Below are 14017 nucleotides of genomic sequence, written 5' to 3' on the forward strand. Positions count from 1 at the left end.
AAGTTTGAATATTATCATGGTATTACAAAAGATGCTATTGCTGAGTCTCTTCTTTAATGTAGGCTATGTTTAAATTCATTTCAAGTATTGCTTTACTATGACTTTTTATGACTTCTCTTTCACACTTTTTACTTGCTTCACCATGGTGTACAGAATTTCAGCTCAGAATTTCAGCTCATTTTACGTTCTTTTCAACATAAAGACAAATTTTCTGGGCTAACATCTAGAGTATACGTAGTTTGATTTTAAAATATGAAAGTCATTGGCCAGGTGTGGTGGCTCACACCTGTAATCCCAGGCCTTTGGGAGGCTAAGGTAGGCAGATCACCTGAGGTCAGGAGTTCAAGACCAGCCTGGCTAACGGTGAAACCCCATCTCTACTAAAAATACAAGAAATTAGCCAGGCATGGTGGCGTGTACCTGTAATCACAGCTACTCGGGAGGCTGAGGCAGGAGAATATCTTGATCCCGGGAGACAGAGGTTGCAGTGAGCTGAGATCGCGCCATTGCACTCCAGCCTGGGCAACAAGAGTGAAACTCTATCTCAAAAATAAATAAAATAAATAAATAAATAAATAAATGTCAGTCATAAAATTTTTATAATAGTCAGATTAAGTTGTTTGAAATGTCACTTAGGAAACAATTAATTTTTCTTGAGAATTTCAATAACCAATTTCCTGCCTTCCTCTCATAGAATACTTTAGCATTGCATAGTATAATTAAAATTACTTCTAAAACACTATGACTTTTGGCTTGCTGAAATTTTCTACAATTTGATAAAATATTTTATCAGCAAATCTTAGACAGTTTTATTACAAATTCTTGTTTTGTTTTAAAATGCTAACAAACATAAAAGAAAAAGCCTCATGCTAAGTACTGCTACTATTATAGTGGTTTTGTATTTTGAGTCAGAGTTTTATTTTAAAAGTACCACTGAGGCCGGGCACAGTGGTTCACGCCTGTAATCCCAGCACTTTGGGAGACTGAGGCAGGTGGATCACTTGAGGTCAGGAATCCAAGACCAGCCTGACCAACATGGTGAAACCCTGTCTCTACTAAAAATACAAAAATTAACCAGGCATGGTGGCACATGCCTGTAATCCCAGCTACTCATGAGGCTGAGGTGGGAGAATCGCTTGAACTGGGGAGGCGGAGGTTGTAGTGAGCCGAGATCGCACCACTGCACTCCAGCCTGGGCAACAGAGTGAGACTCCATCTCAAAAATAAATAAATAAAATAAAAGTACCATTGTTGTCCAGATGTGGTTTCTCACACCTGTAATCCCAGCAGTTTGGGAGGCCAAGGCAGGTGGATCACTTGATATCAGAAGTTCAAGACCGTGCCACTGCTCTACAGCCTGGGCAACAGAGTGAAACTGTGTCTCAAAAAATAAAAATAAAAGTACCATCATTTTCAAATTAAAATTTGAAATAATAAAAGCTAGAAAAACTTGGTATCTCTATCAGCTTACCAGTATTATTATAGTGCTTTCAACCTGAAGATTCTTATGTTATTATTGATTGGATTTAAGTTATATTGAAAAAATATTCTCATTAAAAACTCTAAAGAGTTAAGGTCTTGTAGCATACAGAAACCTGTTCTTTGAAAACTTTGAGAAAACAATTTCAGTGGCGTGTGAGTATATTTACAACACAGGACAGAATGAATTATCAGATCCCTGAGTGGTCTGTGCTTATGTAAATACCAAAGAACATTTCAGAAATGAGTCAGCTTCCTGTTCTTTTTATTTTATTTTATTTTATTTATTTTAGTTTTCTGGGTTTTTTTGAGACAGAGTCTCGCTCTGTTTCCCAGGCTGGAGTTCAGTGGTGCAATCTCAGCTTACTGCAATCTCTGACTCCTGGATTCAAGCGATTCTCCTGCCTCAGCCTCCTCAGTAGCTGGGATTGCAGGCACCCGCCACCCCACTGGGCTAGTTTTTGTATATTAAGTAGAGACAGGGTTTCACCATGTTGGCCAGGCTGGTCTCGAACTCCTTGACCTCAAGTGATCTATCCACCTTGGCCTCCCAAAGTGTTGGGATTACAGGTGCAAGCCACTGTGCCCAGCGTTAAATTTTATTTTTGAATTGAGGTCATGCTCCGTCATCCAGGCTGGAGTGCAGTGGTACAATCATGGCTCACTGCAGCCTTGAACTCTTGGGTTCCAGCCATCCTTCCACTGCAACCTCCCTAGGAACTGGGACTACAGGTGCACGCCACCACAACCAGCCCATTTCATGTTCTTTTAAAAACAGAAATTTGTTATGTATCAGTTTGTAATGGCAAGCTGGTAGACTATAATAAAAGAATATAATTTTGCACATCTAAGAAAACATTTTTAAAATTGGCATATCATAATGTTAATACTATTAGATACTGCAGAGGATCTCAAGAAACAGTAAAGATCCAAAATGCCATTTTGGGAGTACCATTCCTGGAGAAATTGACAGAGGTTTTAGATATCACATCTTCTGAACATTAAGAATACTTAACTCCTCTAAAGTATATTATTGTTTTATTATTGCTTTGCACTTTCTCAGCCCCATAGAGCTTATTAATTTAATAGTCATATTTTTGAGAACACTAAACAATATTAGAAAATATCGTATGGTATTAATGTGATTTAATTCATCTGCTTTTATTTCATAGAACCGATCACTGAAACAGCTTCACCTAGAAGAACAGAAGACTCTTTTTATAATAACAGCTATAATGCCTTTAAAGAGGTGCAGACTCCACAGTATTTGAACCCATTCGATGAGCCAGAAGCATTTGTGACCATAAAGGATTCTCCTCCCCAGTCTACAAAAAGAAAAAATGTAAGACCTGTGGACATGAGCAAGTACCTCTATGCTGATAGTTCTAAAACTGAAGAAGAAGAGTTGGATGAGTAAGTACATTTCATTTTGCTATCATCACAAGTTAGTCTCTATGTTAACTAAAGAGATTCTTTTGTAATGTACCTTTAGATGGGTACAAATCATTAATGTACACTTTATAAGTCAGTATCTAACTCATCCACTATCTGAATGTTTATAGTCTTAAACCTTATTCTCCCACCCTCTTCCAGGTAGATGTGTGTATGCCCTAAACTAACTAGTGAGGAAGATATATTCCTAGAATCTCTGGTTGGAATTCCAATTGTGTCTTCTCACAGAAACTATTATAAACGGTATTTAGGTTTGTTTGTTTGTTTTTTTTTTCCATCAAACTCTGTAGACATTAAACTTCAGTTGTGTTACAGGTCTGTTGGGGAGGAGAACAAAATAATCATTTGTGGTATTGATTTGATAAGAAGACTTGTATAGATATCAAACAATGAAATAATAATATTTCTAAATTAGGGATTATCACAAGCTCAGTATGAATAGACTGTGTAATTAGGGCTGCCATTTGCCCAAATCTGGAGTGGGGATACAAAGGGGATGTGTTCATATTGTAATCTGGAGTTATACAGTTCACAGCTCATATGGCTACAGACCATGACCCTAAGTGTGTTTTAAAAGCAGCAGCAAAACCTCCACTTCCAGCCATGATGGGATAACACAGACTGGATTTAGCATTTTAAACAACTGAAAACTGGAGTAAGATTATATGAAACAATAAGATTCAGACATTGCACACAAGCAGCACAGGATAATGATCCCTGAGAGAACAGAAACAAAGAAGATGAGCCCTGGAATTATGTAACATGATTTGTGGGAGAGAGTTTCTAAATGCAGTTCAGAGAGAAAAAAACGCGGACAGATCCCAGTAATCACCCTGAATTAAGGAGACAGAGTTTAGACTTGGGAGTACTGAGGTGACTAGAATTTGTATGTCCACAAAGACTTCTACGTAAATATTTTAACATCTTTATTGATTATAATAACAAAATGGGAACAATTCAAATATCTGTCAACAGGCAAATGGATAAACAAATTGTGGCATATCCATACAATGCAGTACTACTCAGTAATAAAGAGGAACAAACTGTTGGTAAATTGCAAGATCATTACGCTGAGTGAAAGATGACAGACCAGAAAATAGTATACTGTGTGATACCATTTATTTTAAACTCTAGAACATGCAAACAATCTATAGTGAGAAAAAGCAGATCAGTAGTTGTTTACAATCAGAACTGGAGCGAGGAAGAGATTAAAAAGGGGCTCCCAGGAGACTTTTGGAGGGACTGGAAATGTTTGTTATCTTGATTTGTGCTGATGGTTTCACACTTGCATGCATGCATAAAAAATACTGATTAAATTTTATTTTCAAGTGTAAGCCGTTTATTGTTTATCGTTTATACCTAAATAAAGCTGTTTTAAAAAGAACAGCAATCTTAAACTTTAATAACAGAAATATTATATCACATGAGTGATTTCCAGCTTGGAATTCTTGGGCCTTTAGGTCTATTTGATGTAAATAATTGGTGTGTGACTGAAGAGATCTTTAAAATATTTAATAATAAGTAATATAATTATATGATAAATATTAATAATNTTAATAATAAGTAATATAATTATATGATAAATATTAATAATTATGTGATCACTTGTGAGACTATATGAGCCTTTGCTTTCCTTGGAAATACATAAGCTTTTGTGTATTAACATTATTTAGAACTTGGGAAAATAGTTATTTCTTTAAAATGCAGCTTGAAAGGAAAATATTTCTAAATACTGTATATGTGGGTTGAGAGGGGAATAATAATAAGGCTCCTTTGAGTCATGAAAGTTTGGGGTAATTGCTTTGTGCAAAGGAAGAGATGTGATCTCTCTACTGTGCATTGGTTAGCTCTTATTTTGAGCACTATTTGTCTACTAGTTGTTGTATTTTATAAGGGGCATTGGTGATTCAGAATGTTAACAAAGTAGAGAAAAAGTCATTGAAGTGTTCAGAAACCACATCAAATAAACAATGATTGAGAGTACAGGGACCGTTTGATTTTAAAAAGAGATGATTTAAGGGAACTGTAATAACTAACTTCAAATATTTTGAGACTAGACGGGTGTGGTGACTCACACCTGTAATCCCAACACTTTGGGAGGCCAAGACAGGTGGATCACCTGAGGTCAGGAGATCGAGACCAGCCTGACCAACATGATTAGACCCCCTCTCTACTGAAAATACAAAATTAGCCAGGCGTAGTGGCAGGTGTTTGTAATCCCAGCTACTCAGGAGGCTGAGGTGGGAGAATCCCTTGAATCTGGGAGGCAGAGGTTGCAGTGAGCCCAGACCATGCCACCGCACTCCAGCCTGGGACTACAGAGCAAGACTCCATCTCAAAAAAAAAAAAAGAAAAAAAGATTTTGAGACTTTTATTTGAAAGAGTGAGAAAATTGATTTGTTTTCTATTGCTCTGGAGTTGTGTTTCTCATCTTTTCCACATTTTATAACATGTGCTACATGCTTCCTGGGTATGGCTGGGTTTTGATAAAACCTAAAAAAGTTCTAATCTCTAAAAGTCTCAGAATTATACCATAATAATCATCTGATTCTAAACCCAAACCCAGGTTGACATCTTATTACTAATTAATAACTATATGGGGGGTTGAAAAGTTGGCCCAACACTTGGTAAAGTTATTATATTTGTTTTCTTTGAAATAGCTAACGTGATTGAAATAAAATTTCTCATGGGTGGTGTAGGTGCTGAGTAATAGCCACACACCTAGAATATTTGAATGTAAATGCAAACTTTAAGTACAGGCATTCAGGTATTCCAAAATACATGAGTATTACACAACACACTCACACCTGCTCTCTTATTAACAAATTAAAGAGACATCTAATGTTTGCTTAAACTTTTAAATGCCTTAATAAAACTAAAATCAAAATCACTGGGTGTTTCCTTTTGGCCATTCTTTTTCCACATGAAAGTCACAGTCTTTACAAGTTTCTCATGAATAAAGAGCGTTCTAACTTGCTCAATCATCTGGGGTTACCAGAGGGAGTCTGTAAATACTCTAGCTTCTTTATTTTGTAGAAATATACACACAAGTTCTTAAGATTGCACATAAGCTAATGTGCAAGTCCAGAAAGAACTCTGTTTGTATTAATTACTTGTTTGGTATTTATCATCTTTTCTCTGCAAAAATTTATAGGTTCAATGTCAGTAGCAGAAATCTTCCAGAATTCGTTCTTACTTCAATAATAAACTTATGACCTTTCATCAAGCAAAAAACCTATATGACTCATCTTCTGTTACCAAATTCTTCCTGTATACTCTATGACATTAAACTATCACAAATAAATAGTACGGAATCCTTTGATGTGTGGAATTACCTTTAGTGTCCCAGCATATCCATAAGCACAAAGAGAAAGTATTCATCTTTCCTTGCCTTTCAGGACGCGTCCTTTACACTTAACAACTGCATGGGTTTCTCAGTTACTTATATTTTGGGGGATAATTCAACTCTTCTAGTTTATATAGTAAAAATGAAAACCAATAAACCAATATTATTTTTTCAGAACTTTTATGAAGTGACTTTTGAGGCCTAGCATGCAGTCATTTCTGGTATGGTTTTGTGTCAGTTTCCCAATGAAACCTTCATTGAATTTTATTCAGGGAAGCTACATGCCCATTTTAATAACTTAGAATTTGTTTTTCCAAAGAAACGTAGATATCAAGGTGAGAGGAAGAGACTATTCCCTAGCTTCATTTTGTATTATTTTTCCAGTATGTTTAAATTAATCCTGAACCAACTTTGGTTTTCTCTCTATAATTCATTTTCTTGATGAATTGTTTTCTAAACAATAAATAATGTCATTTAAAATTATTCTGTCCAATTTTCTCCTTAATATAACCAGTGAATTTTCAACTTACAATGAGTTAATGATATAACTAATTTATTACTCAAATATACAATACCGAGATAAAAATAATTGTCTCTTAGAGTGATGCATAAAGTTCTGAAATAGATTGTTCAAATCATAGGTGATCAACAGAATGTAAAAATAGTCCCAATTCTGTAAATATTTTTTCTTTGCTTACATTTATTTATATTTAAAATATATTAATCAGCAAGTATGTAACTTGTCATTGTAGAGAAAGGGATAAGTGTTTGCACAGTGCTATCTCTGTGCAGCCACTATTCCTGTTCATTTTTTATAGCACTTAAAAAAATTGATATGTGCTTCACATAACATGAAAGTATACAGTTTAAAATGTACATGTCAGTGAATTTTAGTATGTTCACTATATTGTTATACCATTACCACTATCTAATACCAGGATGTTTTCATGACCACAAAAAGAAACCTCATACCTATTAGCATTTAGTCCCAATTCCCCACTTCCTTCATTCTCTGGCTACCACTAATCTACTTTTTGTTTCTGTGAATTTGACTATTTTGGACATTTTACCTAAATGGAAACATTTCCTGTTCCTTCTTGAAAAGTAAGGAATTGAATTTAAGTTAGGGATCTCTGATCTAGAAGGGAAAAGGACCATTCAAAACTTTCGTAAGCAGAGGCTTCTTGTCCTTATTCTGATTTAGTGCCTAACCAGTAGTGGTGCCAGCACACTGTTGTCTCAGAGGTGAATTACAAGTGTGTGGAGATATTAATTTTCTTAGTCCTAAAGTACTTGGCAAATGCAAGTGTTAAACACTCTGAAGAGAGGCACTCTTAGCTTAGACTACACAGGAATTCCTCAGATGAAACTCTGAACTCACAATATAGAATTACAAAACACACAAGGAAACAGTTTACTAAGAGGAAGAGTCAGAAGACAAAAGAAATAGTAGGATTATACATGCAAGAACTTCAAATATTAGATTTGTCAGATAGAGACTATAAAATAAGTATGTTTAAATGATTAGTACCTCAAATCTTTGTAACTGAGGTACCATACACACAGATATATGAAGAAATACACTTATTAAAATTAAAAATTCCTGGAGAATTGAATATTAGACATGAAGAAAAAATGAACTGGATCAGAGATGTGAGAGAGTTATCTAGAATATAGCAGAAGAAGAATAAAGATTTATAAAAATGGAAAGGCTAGAAAACCTGACAAGTAGTTGTTCAACATAGATATAAGATATTTCAAAGAGAATAGAGAAAATACAGAAGTGGCTATCAAAGAGATAAAGGCAGATAATTTTTCAGAACCAATAAAACACATGACTCTTCAGACTCAGGAAATACAAAGAGTCTGAAACAGAATAAATCAAAAGAAATCCACACCTAGACATGTCATAGGTGTCAAAATTGCTCAAACCAGAAATAAAGAGATCTTAACAACTACATAGAAAAGATGACTTACAAAGGAGCGATGTTAGGCTGACAGCGGATTAATATCTTCAAAACCCTGAGATAGAATAACTGACGACTAGAATTCTCTACCCAGCTAAACTATCGCTTAAATGTAAGGCTGAAATAAAGACATTTTCAAAGCCTAGGAGAATTTACTATAAGCAGAACCTTGCTGAATGAACCACTAAAACATGTTCCATAATGAGGGGAGAATTTAACATAGAAGAAAAGATGAAATACAAGAAAATGTAACAGAGCTCGGGCGTAAAAAAGAAATCAAATCAAGATTTTTACATCTTCCTTTTCCTTGGGTATAGAAAATATACAGGATTTATTATTTTAATATTTAACGTTTTCTAAGTTTCTATATATAGTAGTTTGAGCTGAATGTGACCTTGTATTAAATATAAATTTTTGAAATAATTTAGTTTAATGTTAGTGCTTTTGTAAAACCCCAAAATTTAAAAAAATCTGGATAGAAATTGGACCATAACAAGATTAACAGTCCCATTATTTTCTCTAATTTTGGTTAATCACTGGTTTTGGGTTTTAATTAGATAAAAAGAAAATTTAGTTTTCAGTGCACGTTTTATTTATTTTACTTGTAAATGAACTAATTTTTGAGAGACATCTAACAATAATTCTTACTTTCACTTTTATGAACCTAAATCAACTCCTTCTCCAAATAATTTGGTAAATCCTATTCAAGAACTGGAAACTGAAAGGCGAGTGAAAAGAAAGGCCCCGGCTCCACCAGTCCTCTCACCAAAAACAGGAGGAGTAAATGAAAACACAGTTTCTGCAGGAAAAGATCTCTCTACTTCTCCTAAGGTAGGATTTTATTCATAGTAAAACATGTATTAATACTTGCTCTTTTCTCCCAAGCCATTTAATTTAAATTAAGAAAAGACATTTTGGCTATTTTGATGATTTAAAAATAATATCCAAGAAAATCGATTTTACTGCAACACTGCATTTATGTTTGTGAGCCCGTAAGTTTACAGTACAGTATGGATTGGATGGTTTGGGTTAAGATTGTTTTTAAAATGCTGTTTTGAAATGAGAGGAAGAAAGGTCTTATAATTGTAAGACTGGTGCTTTAAAGAAAGGATACTCTAACTATCGGGGAGCTTCAGCAGACAGGTCCCTGCTGATGCATACCCACCCACCGCCTCCTCCACAGCACTTTGATGGCATGCATTTGCACACAGACCTCACCACCCTGTTGTCACTGATGGGCTTGTGCACGGACCTTGTGACTACCACCCTGACCCTACCATTCCCCCTCCAGTGGACACATATGTGCACCCTGCCACCCCGCCATTGCTGGTGTAAGCATATGCACACAGACCCTGCCACCCTGTCCCCACCAGCATGTAGGCACTGCTGCCCTATCCCTGCTGGTGTATGTGTACCACACCTCATTGCCGCCACTGGTGCAAGTGCACATGCACAGTCCCCACTGCCCATGGGCATGAACCCCACTGCTACCACACTGATGAAATGCTTTTGCCAGCACCCCACATCAGAGTGATCTTGCCAGCAGACTGGGAATATCTCAGCCCCTTGAGCACAGGTGCTTAACCTTGAGGTCCCAGATAACAAAGCTGTGGGTCTGGTACCAGGCCCTCAGAGTTAAAGCATGCAGCCCACGAATGCTGAGAGCGCCTTGGCCCCTTGAAATTATCCAGAAACAAAGCCAGTCATTTGAACACATCGTATACCATAGTCAAACCTTCAATGACATCAAATAATGTAAAAGTAAAAAATTGCATCCAAAGGACAGCAGCTTCGAAGATTAAAGGAACATCAGCCGACATAGATGAGAAAGAGCCAGTGCAAGAACTCTGGCAACTCAAAAACCTAGTGTCTTCTTACCTCAAAACAATCACACTGGCTCCCTAGCAATGATTCTTCACCAGACTGAAATGGCTAAAATGACACACACAGAATTCAGAATCTGGATAGCCATAGAGATCATCAAGATTCAGGAGAAAGTTGAAATGTAATCCAAGGAATCCAATAAAATGATATAAGAGCTGAAAAATGAAATAGTCATTTTAGGAAAGAACTAAATTTATCTGATAGAGCTGAAAAACTCACTACAAGGATTTCATAATACAATCGGAAGTATTAACAGCAGAATAGACCAAGCTGAGGAAAGACTCTCAGAGCTTGGAGACCAATTCTTCTAAACAGCTCAGTCAGACAAAAAAAAAAAAAAAAAAAAGAATGAACTAACAAAACCCCTAAGAAATATGAGATTACATAAAGAAACCAAACCAACTACTCATTGGTATCCCTGAAACAGAGGGAGAGAGAGCAAGCAACTTGGAAAACATATTCAAAGATATTGTCCATGAAAATTTCCCCATCCTTGCTAGAGAGGTCAACGTTCACATGGAGGAAATTCAGAGAACCCCTGTGAGATTCTATATAAGATGACCATCCCTAAGTCATGTGGTCATCAGATTCTCCCAGATCCAAGTGAAAGAAAAAAATATTAAAGGCAGTTAGAGAGAAAGGGCAGGTCACCTATAACAGGAACTCCACCAGGCTAACCACAGACCTTTCAACAGAAACCCTACAAGCCAGAAGAGGTTGGGAGCCTATATTCAACATTCATAAAGAAAAGAAATCCCAACCAAGAATTTTCATATCCAGCCAAACTAAACTTCATACGATAAGAATAAATAAATTTCTTTTCAGAAAAGCAAATGCTAAGGGAATTTGTTACCACAGACCTGCCTTACAGGAGGTCCTTAAGGGAGTGCTAAACATAGAAACCAAAGATAATTATTGGCCACCACAAAAACACAGTTAAATACATAGACCATTGTATTAGTCTGTTCTCACACTACTATAAAGAACTACCCAAGACGGGGTAATTTATTTTAAAATGAGGTTAAATTGACTCACAGTTCTGCAGGCTATATAGGAGACAAGGCTAGGGAGGCCTCAGGACACTTAAAATCATGGCAGAAAGCAAAGGGGAAGCCAGCACATCTTACATGATTGGGGCAGAAGGAAGAGAGAGAAAAGGGGGAAGTGCTACACACATTCAAACAACCAGATCTCATGAGAACTCACTCAGTATCATAAGAACAGTAAGGGGGAAATCCGCCTCATAATCCAATCACATCCCACCAGGCCTCTCCTCCAACACTGGGAATTACAATTTGACATAAGATTTGGGTGGAAGCACAGAGTCAAACCATATTAACCATGGACACTATAAAGCATCTACACAATCAAATCTATATAACAATTAGCTAACAACACAATGATAGAATCAAATCCACATATGACAGTATTAACTTTGAATGTAAATTATCAAATCTGCCATTGTGTGCCCCACTTAAAAGGCACAGAATAGTAGGTTGGATAAAGAAGACTCAACTGTATGCTGTCTTTAAGAGACCCATCGCACATGCATTGACACCCATAGGCTGAAAGTAAAGGGATAGAGAAATATCTGCCAAGCAAACAGAAAACAAAAAAGAGGACAGGTTGCTATTTCTAATGCTAGACACAACAGACTTTAAGCCAACAAAGATCAAAAAACACAAAGAAGGGCATTACATAATGGTAAGGGGTTCAATTCAATAAGAAGACTTAGCTATTCTAAATAATATACACCCAACACTGGAGCACCCAGATTCATAAAACACGTTCTTAGGGACCTATAAAGAGACTTAGATAACTACACAATAATAATTGGAGCCTTCAACACCCCACTGACAGTATCATCCAGGCAGAAAACTGATAAAGATACTCAGAACCTAAACGTGACACTTGACTGAATGGACCTAACAGACATCTACAGAACACTCTGACCAACAACAGAATATACATTATTTTCATCTGCATGTGACACATACTCCAAAATCAACCACATGCTCAGTCATAACACAATTCTCAACAAATTCGGTATAACTGAAATCATACTAACCGTACCTTCAGATAACAGCACAATAAAAACAGAAATCAATACTAAGACCATCTCTCAAAACCATGTTGGAAATTAACCTGCTCCTGAATGACTTTTGGGTAAACAAATAAGGCAGAAATCAAGAAATTCTTTGAAACAAATGAAAACAAAAATACAACAAACCAGAATCTCTGGGACACACCTAAAACAGTATTTAGAGGAAAGCTTGTAACACCAAGTGCCCATATTAAAAAGTTAGAAAGATCTCAAATTAACAACCTTATACCACACCTAGAGGAACTAGGGAATCAAGAACAAACCAACACAAAGCTAGCAGAAGATAACAACCAAAATCAGAGCTGAAGTCTATGAAATTGAGGCTTGAAAAATAGTACATAAAGATCAATGAACCCAAAAAGTTGGTTTTTTGAAAAAAATAAATAAGATTGACAGACTGCTCATTAGGCTAATAAAGAAAAAAGAGAAGATTCAAATAAATATCAGAAATCACAAAGGAGACATTACCACCAACCCCACAGAAATAGGAAAAACATTCGGAGACTATTATGACTCCCTCTATGCACAGAAACTGGAAAACCTACAAGATATGACTAAATTACTGGAAACACACAACCTCCCAAGACTGAACCAGGAAGAAATTGAAACTCTAAACAGAGCAATAATAAGATCTGAAATTGAATCAGTAATAGAAAACCTACCAAAAAGAAAAAGCCCTGGACTAGACAGATTCATGACTGAATTCTACCAGACGTATAAAGAAGAGCTGATAACCAATCCTACTGAAACTTTACAAAAAAATAAGATGAGGGACTCCTCCTTAGCTAATTATGTGAGACCATCACCTTTACAAAACCTGGCAAAGACACAACAAAAAAGGAAAACTTCAGAACAATATCCTTTGATGAATGTGGATGCAAAATTCGTACCAAAATGCTAGAAAACTAAACCTAGCACCACATCAAAATGCTAACCCACCATGATCAAGGAGGTTTCATTCCTGGGATGTAAGGTTGGTTCAAAATATGCAAATCATTAAATGTGATTCATCACATAAACAGAACTAAAGACAAAAACTACATGTTTTTGGCTGGGCGCAGTGACTCACACCTGTAATCCTAGCACTTTGGGAGACTGAGGTGGGTGGATCACCTGAGATCACGAGTTTGAGACCAGCCTGGCCAAAATGGTGAAATTGAAATTTCACTGTCTCTATTAAAAATACAAAAATTGGAGGCGGAGCAAGATGGCCGAATAGGAACAGCTCCAGTCTCCAACTCCCAGCGCGAGTGACACAGAAGACCGGTGATTTCTGCATTTTCAACTGAGGTCCTGGGGTCATCTCACTCGGGAGTGCCGGACAATCGGTGCTGCTCAGGTGCTGCAGCCCGACCAGCGAGAGCTGAAGCAGGACGAGGCATCGCCTCACCTGGAAAGCGCAAGGGGGAAGGGAATCCCTTTTCGTAGCCAGGGGAACTGAGACACACACACCTGGAAAATTGGGTAACTCCCACCCCAATACTGCACGTTAAGCAAACGGGCACACCAGGAGATTATATCCCACACCTGGCCAGGAGGGTCCCATGCCCACGGAGCCTCCCTCATTGCTAGCACAACAGTCTGCGATCTAACCGCAAGGCAGCAGCGAGGCTGGGGGAGGGGCGCCCGCCATTGCTGAGGCTTAAGTAGGTAAACAAAGCCGCTGGGAAGCTCGAACTGGGTGGAGCTCACAGCAGCTCAAGGAAACCTGCCTGTATCTGTAGACTCCACCTCTGGGGACAGGGCACAGCTAAACAACAACAACAAAAAAAGCAGCAGAAACCT

At 37.1% G+C, this 14017-nt stretch overlaps 1 protein-coding gene across 1 annotated transcript in view; it reads left to right on the top strand.

Annotated features, from left to right (window-relative positions):
- Positions 1-14017, top strand: part of EHBP1 (EH domain binding protein 1) — a 349810-nt gene that overhangs the window by 152781 nt on the left and 183012 nt on the right. Inside the window, 2 exon segments of the mRNA XM_017891714.1 lie at positions 2652-2896; positions 8872-9075. Coding sequence (XP_017747203.1) covers positions 2652-2896; positions 8872-9075 — 449 coding nt within the window.

The sequence above is a fragment of the Rhinopithecus bieti genome, unplaced genomic scaffold (assembly GCF_001698545.2).
Source record: "Rhinopithecus bieti isolate Rb0 unplaced genomic scaffold, ASM169854v2 scaffold_21419, whole genome shotgun sequence".
In the NCBI taxonomy this organism is placed as follows: Eukaryota; Metazoa; Chordata; class Mammalia; order Primates; family Cercopithecidae; genus Rhinopithecus; species Rhinopithecus bieti.